This window comes from Pygoscelis adeliae, unplaced genomic scaffold, assembly GCF_000699105.1.
Source record: "Pygoscelis adeliae isolate BGI_AS28 unplaced genomic scaffold, ASM69910v1 Scaffold139, whole genome shotgun sequence".
NCBI lineage: Eukaryota > Metazoa > Chordata > Aves > Sphenisciformes > Spheniscidae > Pygoscelis > Pygoscelis adeliae.
The window spans coordinates 652,324-670,242 of record NW_008825613.1 but is presented as its reverse complement, the minus strand read 5'-3'; the positions used below and the strand labels follow the sequence as shown (position 1 = coordinate 670,242).

Here is a 17,919-nt window from a genome sequence, read left to right as displayed (position 1 = left end):
CACCAATGTAAATGCAAATACCAGAGTAATTCAACTAAATCAATGGTACTTGGTTAGAAAATCACAAAGGAAATTGTTCATCTATTTTGAAGTCATCAGTGTAAGTTATTTTAATCTCCAATATTTTTTTTAGCTTCTCCCTCTATATGGCATAAAACTGTGCATAACCATGTACATTTTACAATTGCACTTTATATAAAAGGACAGGAAAAATGCCTCTTTAATACACGCAATTCTCATGTGCTTTATTTAAAAAAAATAAATAAATAAAATCCAGGATTCCATGAAAGAACCAACTGACCTCAGAACAAATCTCTCACATTAGCATTTTCTACTACAAAAGCAATATAACTCTTCTGTTTCTCAACGGCAGGTTGGACGGTCAGGGTGCAGAAGGGACTACACGCATGCATGAAATTCAGCAGAATTGGCAAACTCTGCTTCACATCTCCTGATCTGGTCTCCTCAAGCTATTTTTATGCCAAGAAAAGGCTGCCTTCCAGTAAAATGATTGCATGCTTTTTCCTCCCTTTTAAATATTTTTGCATTTTGCAATAGCTCTCTCTTCACTAGCACAGCCAGCCTCCCCTTAGGTTGTGAAAGGAACAGTTACTTCCCATACTGGTGGAGAAAATAAACCATTTCTTAAAACTTGGCTCAGGTCCATATAGGCATGACAGCAAACATTATACTCCAAACCACCTCCCTATAGAGGATTCTGGAGGTAAATTTGGAAAAGTAGGACAATCTTAAACCCGATAAATTTAAAAATCAGAGTTAGCTGATTCAATTCTAAAAGAAAAAAACAACCCGTTTTTCAAAAGAGAAGTCTGAGCCCTGTAAGAACTTCAGCAGAAAAGCAATAATATACTTTCACATCAAACACTGATTCACCAGCTTTGAAGCTTAATTCAACTTTAAATATTTAAATGTTCTTGAAATGTCATCAGATGCAGTGATCAGCATGTACGGAATTCTGTGTAAGAAAAACAGAATTATAATGAACACAAAATACGTTTTAGACTAAGATCATTGAAAGGAACTCTAAAGCAATGAACAGTTTAATAGAATTAACTACATTAGCCAATTCAAGCAACCACTGTGCACCTATGTACTCAGTACTGCATAAATGCAACACTTAAAAAAAGGCAATAGATCTTTTGATATTCAGGGAATCACAATTATGACTACTTGTTCATATACAAAAATATGAATAAACACACATTCATGACAAGCTATAGTAAAACAAGGGTGTTGAGCAAAAATCAAGAAAAAGTTAAGGTTTCCATAGCAACATTAATTTTCTTGCTATCCACATTTGTAAAGGCTTTCATTTTCCAATTATTAAAAATAGCATTAAGTTGAGGAACTAAGTCCAATTTAACTACATTGTAAGAAAAGCTGTGGGGAGAAACTGTTCCCTTCCACTTGAGGAGAGATGGAAACATGCTGAGAGCAGAGTTGGAAGATGTGGGAAAGCAAAGGCTCTTTGTGAGGAACCACCGTCACCACTCTCTGGAAGCTTTTTGGGGCACAGTTACCAGGGATCATCCAACCCACCGTTCCTTAGAAAGCTTTTGCTACTTCCAGTCTACTGAGCAAAAATACATCCAGGTCCTGTGATGCTAAATAGCAGGCACCAGCCTAAATTATAGGGTTGGAAGTCAGCATGTTCAGATGTCTCGTCCATAAGTATCTAAAGAATACATTGCTGAGAACTAGGAAAGTTCCAGGTTAAATTTAATAAGTAGCACAACAAACGGGAAGCTTGCAGCAGAGGCAGGGAAAGCATGTAATTGCTGATAACCACTAGCCTGTAAGCCATATCCCTTTGATCCCATGAATGAATTCACTAGGCACTTTCCAATTTTTAAATCAAGCAAGGCAGAGCCCACAAACAGTCCTGATCATTATACAGCACCAATGGATTCCTGAGAGTAGCTTATGCTGAGAGCTGAATGAGGAAGGGGCCTTGGGATCACCCCAAACCCCAACAAACATTTGATTAAAGATGATATCATAGTGAATATTCACTATCCACACTTACTTAGTACCTTTCAGTGCTTACTTGCAGCAAATTTATATTAAAATGTAATTTCTTATTTCTTTCTTTTGTCTCACAGAGGCTAAAAAGTGAAATGCCATCACATGGAACCAAACTGTAGATCCACAGATGTCTAACTTGAGCCATCCTGCCAGTCCCAAGCCAGCAGGAACAGACTGGTATCCTTCACATAGACCACCCCCTACAGCATGAAGACATTTTACCAGTGGGTTCGGCAGCTTATGTGGCTCACAGAGCTGTGCCAGGGCTCTGAGGAAGCATCCTGGCCCCAATTCTGGAGGATACCTTGCTCTGCTCAGGTTCTTCGCAGTACTGTGCCTCTGGTGTCGCCCCACCTGTTCTCTCTAGGCCTCCTCCCAGTGCAATCCTTTCTCCTTCCCCCGCATCTTATTCTTTTGCACATGAGTAAATAAATTAATTTCCCTTATCTATGTGCACTCCTTGAGCTTGTATTGAAAGGAATCAACACCTCCCCGTCTGAGCACCTGACACCACAGTGCCAGCAGCACAAATTCTGTTCAAATCACGAAGCCCAGGAACAGCTTAGTCTAGTTAGAAAGGATCTTCACGTATGGATCACGTTCAATGCAAACCCAAACTTTCATGGTGGTATGGTGTCAGTCTGTAATTGTATCTACAGCTACTCTAAGCTTTCACGCCTTGCTCAAAAACACTATACCAGAGTGCTCATCACTCACTCAGACAACCTAAAGATACCTCTATAAATTAATGAGACATACTTCACTTTCTAATTTTAATGTCAATACCTTCTGGCTATATTTTAATACACTATTACTGCATAAATTGTGTGAGAATCCCATATCATTTTGGGAGGTCAAGCATGAGGACATCATACATTATGTTTATTTGCTGAATTCCTGCATAACTCAATATACCAAATATTATGGCTATCATTTGTATCATTTGACAGTGTTCCCATGAACTAGATAATGCACTTCATCCCTACGACTTTATGCTAATATTAATCCAATCCATCAAGTTATATAGGCTTTAAAAAAAATTTAGCTTTGACAGTTTCTGTGACTGGACTAAGTCAACGTCCTTTACTCAGCACAAAAACATGAAGCTCAAGGCCTAAAGCTGGTGCCATTTTTGAAATATTGCTTCCCTGAAAACTTAAAGTACAGTCTCAGCCCAAAAATATTCCTTGCATCTCCCTTCCAGACATGAGCAACTAAGACATGGCAACCTTGGCTTTCCCCAGTAAGTCAACTGACTTCTAACTTTCAGAGAATGCTTGCTCAGATATTTGCCTGCACTGCAAGCCAGATATACCAGATCTAACTCTGACCCAGAAGCTACGTACTCATGTTAACACAGAGTACAGCCCAAGTTAGCAAGCTTTCAGCTTGGCTTATTAACTGGGGTTTAACACCATGCTAACTCTGCTTCACAGCTGTGATACAGGAGCTGGCTGCACCTTGCTGGCTTAGAGAACAGGCGGAGATGATCTGTAAATACTTGTGTCCGACCGCGCAGATGTGACCTGCTTTATACTCGTAATGCACAGAACCAGCACTTTTTTTTGCTGCCATCTGGGTCCAGAAGACCCAGAACATAACTTAGGTCCATCTTTAACGCAAACAATTAGCATCTAAATTAAACCATTAACAACGGCTCATTGAATAAAAAAAATACTGAATATCATGTCTAGTGTGGTAACTGAGATGAGTATCTCTGCCATGAAACATGACCACGTTTCAGATGGTCATAAAAGCTTTTGGTTTAAAAAACAAGCTTTTTTTCAGTGATGTAAAAAGATTAAGTACACACAGTTTATGGCCTTCCTATAGGTCTGCCTGGAAGTAAACTTTACATAGTGTTTGAATTTCCTCAGGAATTATTCCATAAAGATAATGCCTGGCTCATACTTACAAGTACTTCTGCTTTGCTGCTCAGTCCTTTTCCATAATTGTCAGTTGCAATGACCTGAAACTTGAAATAGGATCTTCTCATATTTTTGAACAACATAGCAGTTTTTATTAGCCCTGTGTAAGCTTCAATCACAAAACCTTCTTTACCATCCTTGATTGGAGGAATGATGAGTCTGTATTGCATGGCACTGTAATTCCCAGTGTCTTTATCATCAGCCTAATAGGAAAAAGAAAACAAGCAGAGGCAAATAAAAAAAGTAAATACGCGTGCACAGAATCATTAACCTTGTCCTTTAAATAAAGTTGCATATTGGTCCAGCAAATTTCTTCCACTCTAACATTTAAAACATTAGATCCCGGAGAGCAGATATCGCTGTTACTTTAAACGGTTCATTTAGCTTTGCTGCATACAGTTTTGCTTTTCCAGCAATTTCTTTCTCCTGGTGTTGGCAATAAACTGCTCCAAAACAAAAAAGAAAAAAGAAGAAAAATATAAATGGACTTTCAAGTCTGCAACAAACTGAACAGGTAAGAACACCTTAATTCTGAGAAACTTCCACTGCCAAATACTAAATATTAAAGAAAAAAAAAAAACAGCAATGCATTCACAAACTTACACAACAATGTCCTCCCTCTTCTGAGAGACATTCTGCACCCTCATTGATTAAGCACATGTATTTCTGGAGTAATTTTATCCTTTTTTACTTTAAAAAAAAAAAAAAAAAAAGATTGAGTGGCATTCTTGGGATGCCACACAAAGGACCTGATGTACAGACCCAGTGTAGGACACAAAGCTGCCCTGGCATTCTCCCATTGCTGAACTGCTGCAGAATTAGGACGCAGTCCTGGCATCAATTAGGCAGCCCTGGGAGCTATGTAATTTCACCTACCTTGTGCCTGACAACCCTGCGTAGCCCCGTTCTGGCCTCTCCCAACCTACTCCTTTGCACAAATCATGCTTCTGTTCAAAAGGCAGTACCATAATTCAGATGGGAGTGTTTTTGAGGACCCTTATAATGCTTTCATGTGCTCTGTCTAGGAAGGGGTCAGCAAGATGGTAGCTAATTACCACCTGTACATTTGCCCACTCATTAGACTTGGGCACTGCCTCAGCATCTGGGACACTTCAGCATCTATTAGCAAGCTTTTATCAAAACATTGGCACGACTTCTTAAACCTGTGGCTTCAGCTAATGTTGGAGAAAAAAAACCACCCTTAACTTCAAAAAGGTGCAGGTCTTTGTGTAAAATCCATAATTCACCATGACTTAAAAACAAAAACAATAATCACAGTCTAGTCAGGGTTTATGGCAGCATGAAGAGTTGTTTACCACGATACCCCACTGCCATCTAAAAAAGTATTATCTGCGCAAGGTCATTAAGCCTTCAATAGATGGCCATTAATCATCATTAATTGTTTCCTCACCATCAGTGAACAAGATCTATAAGGTGGAAACTTTTACTAACTCCTATTTTGTCTTTATTTTCTGATAATTTTCAGGGAATACCAGTGAGGAGATACAACAAGCAAGTCTATGCAGCACAGTGATTGCATTATGCACCATCAAGAGATACACGTGCCAGACGAATGATCCAGGTACTCAAAACTGTATGAGCTTTCCATGCTACTCCGACTGCTATCAGACCAGACAGAATAGATAAAACTATACAGCGCTTAAGTGATAATATCTGGGCTGGTTTAGCTAAAGATAGCAAACGTGTTTCACATAGCACATCAATGTGCTGCAGAGCTGCCCAAAAGATGAGCTCCCTCAATGACACTGGCTGCCACTCATCACAGAGACAGAACTGTTTAAAATGGTTCTTGCATCCTTTGTAAATGTTTTGTTTTCCTCTAAATTGACAAAGCTTTACCTGGCTTGGCTACAAAAAGCATAAATATAAAATGTGTTGAAGTGCTTCTGTTCTCTAGTTCTATAGCTTTTTTTAAGGCTTTTAAAAATCAAGATTACTACCTCTTGGGTGATCTCAAACCCCCTTATATTAGCACTTTTAGGAAAGACGGGGAAGGTTGAAAGTTTTCTGAAATTTACCTCGTTCTGTCAGTCAATAGGTAAAGATATCGGTGAGCTTTTCCAAAGCACTCCTGCTGTCCAACTGGCATGGATGACTACAACCCCAAAACATCACAGAGCCAGCAGACAGGAGCTTGACAGGTAGATTTTCAGGACTAGGCTCATTTTTGGCTTTCCTTTTGACAAGTAAATTGCTGAAGGAACAAATAAATGTGAAGGCATGCTATATGGTACAAGGAAACGAGGAAGTGGCTGTACCTAAAAATCAGGTTGATACGCATGTGGTAACAGTCATCACTATTTGAGAGCTAAATGTCAGTGCTCAGCACCGAGCTCAAGTCAGCCCTTTTAAGAAGTGCATAAATACCTGAACTGCACAACCGGTTACCTTCATTCCTCCAGCAACCACACCGACTTCCGTGACCTTACTGGATTCTTACTCCCACCAGTGTTTCATCTGATGTATTCTCAAATTAGCATGTTGTGGTGGGTTGATCTTGGCCAGCTGCCCGAGGCCCGCCCAGCTGCTCTCTCACTCCCCTCCTCAACAGGACAGGGGAGAAAATAAGATAAAAAAGCTCACATGTTGAGATAAGGACAGGGAGCTTATCAATCACTATCACGGGCAAGACAGACTCAAGTTGAGGAAAATTAATTTAACTTACTGCCATATAAAATAGATTTGGATGATAAGAAACAAAGACAAAAAGTAAAACACCACCTCAGCGGTGCCTGGCCATGGGGCTGTTGGAACTGTTTGTGCCTGGCCCAGGGCAGCATCAGCCTCTCCTCACAGAGACCCCTCAGCCCCTGCCTGGGCACGAGCACCCTGTAAACATCCAAAAATCAAATATTTCACTTCAAGTATCTGTTCTTAACCAAATGCAAAGGAAATCTTAAAATTACAACTAAAAGATTCCACGTGATTACTATTACTACTAAAATTACTATTACTAAAGAAACATGTAAAACCGGCACGATAACAGAAATAAAACATCCTTGAAAATATGCAAACTGTAGGTTACAGAGGCATTCAAAGTAGTTTCTCTTGGTGCTTTTTGGATCAATTTTGCCTATGTGTTCTAGGAGAGCTTTACATCCTCCATGTACTCAAAAAAGAGATCAGGAAGCCTCTGCCTGTAGTAGCAGGGGATAACATTTGGTACAACCCATCCAGAAGACCACCTACGCGCTGCTTGAGAGACAAGAAGGAAACCTCTTCGGAAATGATTTTATGGTAATGCAGAGCGGCTAACTTTTAAAAATAAACACTTCTTTGCCTCATACCTAACAAATCACTGTATGTGTGCATCTAAGACCAGGCAAGTACAGGTTGTACAACATAGCCCAGTTTAAAGCCACAAACAACATAGAAAAGATCAATCTGGCAAAAACCACTGGCTTATCCACACTCAACTTTGCATGTTGATAATGGAGCTGGCGAGGGGAAAAAAAAAAAGTAATTCCTGTAACCCCACACGCCATGTGTTTTGGCACATGAGACACATAGGCACAGGTAGTAGAGCACTATCTGATCCGGCTCCTTTGGGGTCTTCACCGTAGCGAGACAGGATTTACAGCAACTGCCAAACTGCCAGCTAACTGCCAAAGGCTCTCTGGAGCTGCCCTGAGAGATGAACACTATGCCCTTTCAATAAAAAGCCAATTTCTTTGTTAAAATGGACTTATTAGATTGGTTCAGCTGGGCTATAAGCCTATCATTTTTTTAATATTAGCAAATTCTATCTCAACAGAAAGATATGACTTTTAATAGTAGTTTGTTTCAATAATAACAGAAATCAATTTCACCTTCAGTATTTCACGCTTGTGTATGTCTGCAACTAAGGACAAACAAAATTTGGATCCAAATTAGGATATCAATATTGCAGGCACAAGCATTAAATAAAGTCAGCCTTTCTGAAAAAACATCACACTAGTGTAGTTGCTTAGAAGGAACAGTATGGTAAGTCTTGCAGCTGAGTTTAATGCATGAAACTCCAGTGAAAGAGGCGTTTTGAAATTTTAAGCATGCAGCCTCTAAAATCCTGGAGTTCAGATGCCCAAAGCTGGTAGGCAGGCTGTAAGTTAATTTTCAGAAGTTCTGAGAATTCAGTGGCACTCCAGAGAAATCAATGGCCTCAGTATCATTACAGTTCAGGCTATTTCCATCCCAGAAACCATCCACATGCAGATGAGCAAAGCTAGGTGCAAAACAGCCTGAGGAACTCGGAAAAATCATCAGATTCCAATTTCAAATATTTTAACTTTATTGTTTCCGTTCCCCCCCTTTTCACCACTATTTATACTTTGATCAAACCTAACGACACTCGGTGCGATGTTCAGCTTTGCAGGACCACCAGAGAGAGCTTATGAGCTGCTGACATTAGTGTAGCAACTTCTTTAATACAGAGTAAGGATGTTTGCTATTCTTGTAATTTGTCCTGAAGGTAAATATTTTTGACACTTCATTAGGAAGAGATATACGATATCTCAAGAGTTGCATTACGACTGTCAAAGAAGAGAGCGAGCTATACTTAATATTACAGCAGTATGTCCTCCTTTTATTATGTGCAAGAAATACAGATGTCTCCTAAATTCTGCTATGATTGAGTACCAATAAATATGTATGATGATTTTAGGAATTACCAGGCCAAACTCAACCCTCCTGTAACTGAGCGTAAGCGTGCCCACACGCATGGAGTTTCGTTGGCATCACCATGTGCTGCCTCCAGCCCTTACCCATCCTCTCTCACGGAGGAAGAGGTGCAACTGCTGGGGTGCTCCCTAACCCCACCACGAAAGCACATTACACCAGCCAGGTATCAGCTGAAATATGCTGCTCTAGGCCTTAACATTGAGGGTATTTACCATGAAGTCATTAACAGTTTTTTTTTATAACTTTATTGGCAGCTATCTCTCTTAGAGCAAAAAAAACAGTAAGCCAAGCATTCTCAGTGACTACATCTCCTATACATGGACTGCCAGCACAACTCGCAGCAAGTCATTAGAAACGTTAAAATTCCTGGCACTGCAGAGGCAACAAAGAGACGGACGCTGCCGGTGCTGGGTTCGCTCTCAGATAAGCGATGTCTAATTCAGCCCAGCACTGCAGCGGCAATGTGATCAAGGGTACAGCTGCTTTGCTGCCAACAAAAAGTGCTTTTAACACATCAGTTGCCTTAAAACAGAAAGGGAGCAGAAGGGTACTTTGTTTGGTTTGGTTTTCAGCTTTAGGAGGACTGAGAGGGGAAAAAAGTGTTAGCTTAAGTACAGAAATAGATAGGACTCACTAGAGCTGAGTCAAGCTGCATGTCTGGAAGACAAGAGATGAAAATATATGAGCTGAAAACTAGGAGTGATAGCGATTCCTTTAGTGGTGCTTCTGTAACCAGTTACAGTTTGTCCTAATATATATGTTTTTTCTGGTGTAACTAATTAACACAAGACTTGGGTTGCGTTTGAGCACTTCACACAGAAGCTGTCCCTAAAGGCCATCCAAATATCTCACAGCTAAGAATTTGGTGGAGAGAGGTCTGTAAAGGACGGTAAGTTTGAGGAGCAGATGCCAGGAGATGCAAAGCTACAGAATTCTGAGGCAGTCTGTGGCAAAAACAAGCTGATGACCACGAGTGCGAAAGCGCTAGAGACAGGTAACAGTGTAAAAGAGCACAGTGGTGAAGAAATACAGAAAAAAAAGAGAAAAACTGCAATAGCTGTAACAAACTTACTAGCTTAAGTGCCTGTAAATCACAAAGTAAAACCGCCTCTAAAACAGTAGAATGGCAGATGTGGCTTCAGAACTGAAAATATTCAACAATCTGTAAATTCCTACCAGCAAAAATGGTCTTGTTCTAAAAGCTATTTTATGTGCCAGCAGCTGATTGGAAACAGTTGAACCTGCCATCTGCTTAGTGGCACTAAGCTCGGAAGAAGAAAAAAAAACGAACAGCCCATTCCCATTCATTTTACACGCCCTGTTAGCATCCTCAGGCTCATGATTAAGTGTGACCCTGCTAGGAAGACTGGAAAACATTTAAAATTAACAATTGCATTTAACTCTTAGCAGCTAGTTTGAATTTAGCTCACACTGAGAATGATAAAAACTGTAATCGTCTGATAATTATGCAATAGCTTCAGGAGCTACGGTTAACGAAGATTTTAATGCTCATCCCAAACAAGCCACCAAACATGTCAGCCCACTGGCAATTTTGGTGACAGTATCAGAGTGTTATGGCCACATGGCATTGCTTTTACAAGACTCTCCGAGTGAGGGGATAAGTGCCCTACCATAACACTGTGATTGTGCGGCCACATAGTTGCGCCTCACACTGCAATATTCCCTGCGGTAATGTGCAGATTTGAGAAATGTCAAATAATCACCTTTCATGAGGGCTGCACGGAGCCAAAGAGTAATTAATTTACGCTTTAAATGCATCGTTTGTTAGGCAATACTGACAAAGGTACTACAACAAAGAGGAAAAGTATGGACTCTGCTAAGCATATTGCTGATCACTGCCCCAGACCACTCCAAGTAAACCCCAGCTGCACGGAAACTTCTGAGAAATACAGTTAGTAAGAAAAAAAAGGGACTGAGAATTGTTCACTTTTTCCTCCAATGGTGTCAAAAAACCCAAGGTGTGGAAACATGGATCAGTTTTGATAGGCTGTCTTATCAGACAAAATGTTGACTAAGAGGCGTTCCCAAACTTGTATTTTGAAAAAAAATTAGAAACATTGGTTTTATGGCATTTTCCTGCTATGCCAATAGCAGCTAGTGCTCGATACAGTTGATTTATGTGCATGGGCTGTGAGGGAGTGCAGACCACGCAGCTGATCCTCCATGGGATCAATGATCCAGCATTGCGAACACTCCAGGCATACTCACCCCTTCCAGCCCCTGTAGGAGGTACTTTACTCTGGAAGGCATGTCCAGGACTAACAGTCTTAAAAATGTTAGAAAATAACATAGTAATTGAAATAATCTAATATTACATTTGAAAAAAATCATGCAGGGTAGTAGTTTTTCTGAACACTGCCAAGGGAAAACAATGGTACTGTTTTTTATAGTAAAGAGTTTAGCAAGCCAACATATTACCTCAAGATATGTTCTTTGAAAGAAATTACCTGTGTGCTTGGAATTACTGTAATATTGTTCTTAGCAGGGCAAGCAGCTTCTTGTCAGAGGCCAGATGTTATAGCAGATGCACATGTTTGGGGGTGTGTTGTTGTCACTGCAAATAGACTTCAAAGTAGATTTTTACTTCTGCCAAGTATGTTTTCTCCCTACAGATTACTCTCTGTGATTCATAAAGCATATTTTAACCAATAAAAGATTGTGACTGGAAAAGTAGTTCATTTTTACAAAGAAGTAGTTCTCTTATATACATGCAAAAGCAAAATTACAGAAGGGAAAACTTTGCGTTTCACAGCAGAATGCTGTCTCAAGGTGCCGAGGATTGAATCTCACTTCTACAGAACTTGCCACTGTGAAGATTTACCTGTCATCCCAAGGAAAAAGGAGATACCAAAAGAAATCTAGAGGTTATAGGCATGAATAGAAAATAACTGGAGATTTAACATGGATAAATGCATCTGGGCAAAAAAGTAATCCCAGTATTCTCTCTCTATGTAACACATCACCATACCCAGGAATTTTAAACATTTATTCTATCAATTGCTTTAGATCAGTATGCAACTGCTAAGATAGATTGCTTTCAAGGATTACAGTTAAGTAAAGAGTAATTCCTGTTCCCCTGTGTGTCATTAGGGTAAAAACCTGTAACATAAAATGGCTTTGTTTTATTTTGCTGTTCCGTGTATTAAGATATTCAAAGACCAATAAAGGATTAAGTTACATTATGAAGCCTATTGGAAAGGGGTACAAAATACAGAAAAGGTCTGAAATGAAAATTTGGTCAACCATATTGTAAGAATCAAGTTTCCTTCAGGATGTAACTGCATTTCAGACTCCACTGGCTCCTATTATCATCATCAAACCTCTCCGCTGTCTTCATATTAGAGCCATTTCTATCAAATAGAGGTCAGCCACTTCCAGAGACTGATTCACTGGCATTTATTTTGGCAAGCTACCTTTTCTGCAAACATTTTCAGTACAAAAAATACCTTTATAAACTGAGAAGTAATTCAGAAAAGAACCTCTCACTTTCTTTACTAGAATTAGCATCTCTGATATTTCCTCATTTAAATACACTTCAACAAACAAAACTAGAGATTAATACTGTAAAAGGAAATGTTTTCACCATTATAGTGAAAAGTCAATTCCTGCTAGTAATTTCCCTAAAGACTGTGTTCATTTTAGTTTTGTTTTTATAGAGCAGATTGAAAATATTGTGTATATAGCTAAAGGAAGTCTGGTTCTAATTCTGAGGGGAAAACCAGGAATTATATGAAAATAGCAGTGGCAAAGCAAAATAACTAATTCTAATATAATGAAATGCAAAGCAAATCTCAAACCACAAAATTCATAAATTAGTAGTCAAGAGTATTACATCTGGTTTTAATTAACACATTCATAACAAAAAGCACGAAAAGGCCTTTGATCATGGAAATGGGCTCTTCTATACATTGAAAATTCTGGGGGAAAAAAGAGAACTGCAGAAAAGGAGAGAGAGCATAAAAGGTTATTATAACACCAATCCCCATCAGGACTGTCCAACACCTGAAACCTTCTTCTGAGCACCACCAGAACTGTAATTAAAGCGATTATCCAGCCTGCTGTTCCAGCTGTCCCACCACTGCAGGCCCAGCGCAATGGTTGCAGAGCGAAAGGGAAACGCAAATAACCAGCAACCAAGACGTCCTGCAGCTGTCCTACCACCATGGCTTCTGACTACCCTTTGGTCTTGCATCAAATCATCAACCTGGACTCAAAATATCTCATCTCTGCATTGTATATCTTTGATAGCCTTGGGGGGAAATGAGTAGGCTTAAAAAGACAGCTGTGTGAAATTGCCTGTAGATTTGAGATACGATAATCAGCCCCATCTATCATTTCAAGAGAAATGGTATTTAACACAGCTCCACGTTTCTTGCTGAGCTATTAGCAATATAAACATGGTCTTTAAGATACAAGGACTAAAGCCTCAGTTAAAAAGTGCCATTTGGATAAATATATTCCTTTTATTATTTTCTTAGAGCATTAGTACTTATCAGCTTTCAGAAGATGCTAGCCTCAAAACAATCATATTCCTATAGAATAATACATATAGCATATCATTAACCAAATTAATTCTAATTAAAAGTGACTTCTTGATAATGATTTGTGGCATTCTGAGCTCAAGCTTCCTTTTTATCTAATTATAGAAATCTTTCTAAAAATCGAGAGCAAGACAACACATTACCCTATTCTAAAAGGATTTGCTATTCAAATGAATATATTCAAGAAAGCGGTTGCTGCTGCCAGCAAAATTGCTGCACCTTACAGAGCCTGGAGAAGCAATCTATAGTATTTGCCTTAGTCACATACGTAACTGTTTTGATGATGAGAGAAGTGTTTATCCAATATTTTATTTGCCTATTTGTCTCTAAATTCAATTTGTGTGTAAGATTATGTACTCAGTACTAGTTTTCTTCTCTCCCTGCATTTTTTTGGGTTTGGCCCCTGGCAGTTAGATTATTTCTTACTCCCAGTGCTACTCACTAGGCTGTATGGCATAATTAGTGCCAACACTGGGGTGCTTTACAAAATATTTTTCAAGAGGGGAAGAACCGTGCTTTGATGGGAAGGGTGAAATTTTGTTCAATCCACAGACTACAGAATGATTTAAGCAACTGAAGTTAAACATACAAATGTTAAGCAGTATATTTGTGATTAATTTATCTAAAAATGATTTATATAAATTGCTATATTAAAAATTAATGACTACAGCAAATCACTAAGTACTGTTAAAGAGGAACTAATTGTGGTTGGGTTTTTTTTTAATTTGAAAGCTGTTGTTTCTGCATAGGGCAATAAAGCTTCTCATCTTATTTTTATATGAATTACACTCATCAAAAATGAGTCATTCTTATGTGCCAATAACACTGTACAAAGAAAGAGAGGTAGTTGGAGAATAATTTATTAAATGCCAAAACAAGACAGAACTGGAGATCTGCCTACAGCTTAAGGGAGTGTCAGCAGGACACCGATTACCCAGGGCAAAGCCTGAGCAGAAACTGGCCTGCACACCCCCCTGGCTTCCTCTGGGAAGACGCAGGTGCACAGCCGGGAAGAGAGCTGCGGGCACCTTAACTCATCCCTTGGCCTGGACAAGTGCTGGAAGAGGCCACTGAGGGTCTTGGTGGGGTAGGGATCACCTGGAGGTGAGGATCTGGGCATAAACACAGCTCTTAATCTTATCCTGCAACATAAGCGCCTCTCAGTATTAACACCAACACTGTTCTGACATTTCAGACTTTTTCAACTATTGCAAAACTAGATACATTTTTAAAAACTTAAAAAATATTGTTTACCTCTTGCTTAATGTAATCCATATACTCTCTAAAATACAGACACGGTGAATTTCAACCCAGACTACAAAATAATTTTTGAACCTTCTTCGTATCTACACTGGTAAACACCTATAATTTAGTACTATCTAGCTAATGTCTCTCAGCTCATCTTTTCTATTTCCTATTTGATAAAAAGGAAAAATTGTATTAGCTTAAACTGCCACTAAACGATAACTGCTGGCAAGTGCCTGCCACTGTGATTATTATGCTTAACTAATTTAATTACCTCAATGGCAAAAAAAAGCAGGCATGCCCTGTAAATCACATCTAACTGCAGAAGCCATATCAATATCTAAAAACCAGCCATTCCGATTACTGCAATTAACCCACCCATCCATTGATCTTTTCCCACTGTTATTCCACAAACAGTGACTGGACAAAGCAAACCTGTTTGCACAGGCCTGCTCCAGCCTCTTGGCAGGCAACAGGAGCTGGTTTAAAGCACTGTGTTAAAGCAGCTCTATGGTGTCTATAAAGACCTGCCCACTTGTAAAGCTGTCTCAGAACTTTGGCAGACTGAGCTCTCTATCGCTGCAGCCATGCTACTATGGCCTCCTGGCCTTTGATGCTCAGCTCAGGAACATGTTGCAAACTTGAGGAAGCTGAAACTGAAGACATCTGAACATAACAAAGAACTGTGTGGTGTTCAATTCAAACCCCTGCTAAAGCCACACACAGCTTTGAGCTCGAGCTTTTAGGAGAAAGGAGAAGTTTAAAGATGAGTCTTGGTTTTCTGCCAAGATACTTTCCTCAAAAACAGATGCATGGATAAATGGTAACAGAAACCAAACCACTATCTGGTTCTTGGGCTTAACATAAAATTCCAGATCCTGATCTTCAGACCTAAAAGGCTGAAGTAGATATAGGTACCCAGATGATGAGTTGTTACCTCAACTCAAATATTATGTACTTAAACCCCCCCTTTGCTTTCAATGTAAGCAAACTAGCAATGACCAGCTTCTTGCAATAAATCTGACCCTTGTTTTCAATCAACAATATCTCCTCTGCCACTCCAGAAAAAGGCATTGCTCACTAACAGAGCCAGCGCTGGTGTTTCCAAAATTAGGGCTTCCAGAAGCAGCATCGTCCGCCAGCCTGCCAAAGGCCCTCATTGGGGAATTTTTATTGTACCCATTGAGGCAAATTAAACACACATTTGTGCTTAAAATATAAAAATATAATTAATGAATGTGATTTATTTTCTCTGAAAGTCTGCTAAAATATGGTTAACTAGGAATTTATGCTATAAAAGTTGTATTATACAAAACTTTTTGCTACAATATGAAGGCAATCAAACACAGTGCCAAATGGTTGCCTGCCCTTAATGCTTCCAACACTTGGGCAAGTAGGTCACCTCAAAAAAGGAGAACTTTGCCGTATTATATCACTTTCACAGGAGAAAGTCAATGTAGGTGCTCACAATGTGAATTATCTTCATTTGTGACTTAAATATCCGTTTCCATGATCTGTACTGTCTTTATGGTACATAACAGTTACGCAGTTGATGAAAGAGTCATGAGAAATATACCACCGTTAACTTGAGTTGCATTTTTATGACATAAAAGCAGAAGATGGATCCTATCTCACCTCTGATCAAGTGGTGGTTTTTGCCTTCTTATTTTCTCTTCACTGAATTGGGTTGTCCTCATTTCTCTTCTGATATGCCCTACTGTTTTACAGACTTCAGTTTATCCTCTCCCCTGTGTGATTTCTTAAGCATCCCACCTCACTTAGAGAACCAACCCTTAACAACCGCCTCTACGGTTGGTTCTCACCCAGAGAACCAACCTTCTCAACTGCCTCCGTACCAGTAAATGCCTGGTAAAAAACAATGTTATGACTTACACTAGCCCTGTCTACTGGCGCAGGACTGACAGAGTCATTAGGAGCATGGATATTCAGATGAAGGGATATAAAAATAAGGGCCTTGGAGAGTGATGAGTAGGAGTTGGTATTAAACATACACACACAAACAATGACTGACAAAGAAAAGGCGGACTGGGAATTTTCAAACAACTGACTTGACTATCCACATCATCCACTACTAATAGAAGTCTTCGACTTTCAGGTTTTCAAGCAAAATCTGTCACTTATAGATAAAAAACAAGAGAAAAAACAAAGAAGCTAGGAGTTAATCAACAGAGTTCCCGCTGTACCTGTAGAATGCCTTATTTTGTTTAATACAAGGAAAACACTGGCTGAATTCAGAGTCCATTCTTTTTTTGGTAACAACAATCTTACACTTTAATTTAAAATAAACGTTTTCTCCTTCCCTCAGGATAATGGAATGTACATAAGAAACCAATTTAAAAGTTAATGTCACTTCTACACATTTAGTACCTATTTATTGCTGGTATCTCCTTGAAGTACAGGGGAAAAAATGGCAAGTTCGGGTCCTAGTGTGCAGGAAGTATTGCATACTTTTCTACAATGGTGACTGTATGGCATTGCTGTGACAAATAATGCGACACTGTTCATAACTAGGAAATGTTGGTTCACTATGAGTCCCAATAGCAATGATTTCAACAATCTATAACATGCAGTTTTACATCTTTCAGTTGTAAAAATTCTTCTGCTAGTCAATACCATGTTCAAAGTCATTGTCAGTGACAGGAAGAATGAGAATATGCTGAGAATATAAGTTTCTTTTCAAAATTACTCAGAAGTTATTAAAAAATTTAGCAACTATTAATGAACGCAGAAGATGAAAGCAAATGTATTTAAAACTCCTACTAAGGAGTTTTTTAGTAGAATAAAAATCTGAATAATAATAATAAAATGTAAATTCTAATAATTTTATTAGAATAAAAATTTGACTAATTTCTACAGTGCAAGCTATGCGTGTACTTTATTAATGTTCTTAAAAATTTCAACTTGGAAAACTACTCATTTAATTCTACTCACCTGAACTCTTCAAGAAAAGACATTAATTTGATTAATTCTTCTTAACACTAATTGGAATAGGTATTGTATTTAACTAACAGAGCAATTACATTTTTTTTCCCCTAAAGGACAGAAAATAAGCTAACTAGCACCAACTGCTAAAAATGCTTGGTGTAGAATAAATTACAGCCTGATTTTCTGCAACAAGCACTTCTTGTTTCTAATTTTACTTTAACTAAGCACACAGTTATGTTTGATGCCATCCACTAGTAACAACTTCTGTCTTATACCTTGTTCTGTTTTGCCTGTCAGCAAAGTCAGGGAGAATTCTGTCATATGTTTTAACAGAAGCAGGCTAGAGACATAAAATGGAAATTTCTTCTGTGTCTTCCTTTGTCGTCCTTTTCTGTCCTCTAATCACCTTTCTTGAGTCAAGTGTTTCTGAAGGGTAAATGCAGATTCCCCTCTTCATCCCCGAATACCCCTTACCTGTATGCCTGCTCCTCCTCACATGCTTCTTGTCCCCTTGA

The 17,919-nt window shown here is 39.0% G+C and overlaps 2 protein-coding genes across 2 annotated transcripts in view; both read right to left on the bottom strand.

Annotated features, from left to right (window-relative positions):
• Positions 1-17,919, bottom strand: part of LOC103924271 — a 391,194-nt gene that overhangs the window by 45,207 nt on the left and 328,068 nt on the right. The gene's annotated exons all lie outside the window — the stretch shown is intronic.
• Positions 1-17,919, bottom strand: part of LOC103924270 (protocadherin-15) — a 376,716-nt gene that overhangs the window by 30,729 nt on the left and 328,068 nt on the right. Inside the window, exon 26 of the mRNA XM_009332761.1 lies at positions 3,962-4,177. Within this exon, the coding sequence (XP_009331036.1) occupies positions 3,962-4,177 (216 nt within the window). The remainder of the gene's footprint in view (positions 1-3,961; positions 4,178-17,919) is intronic.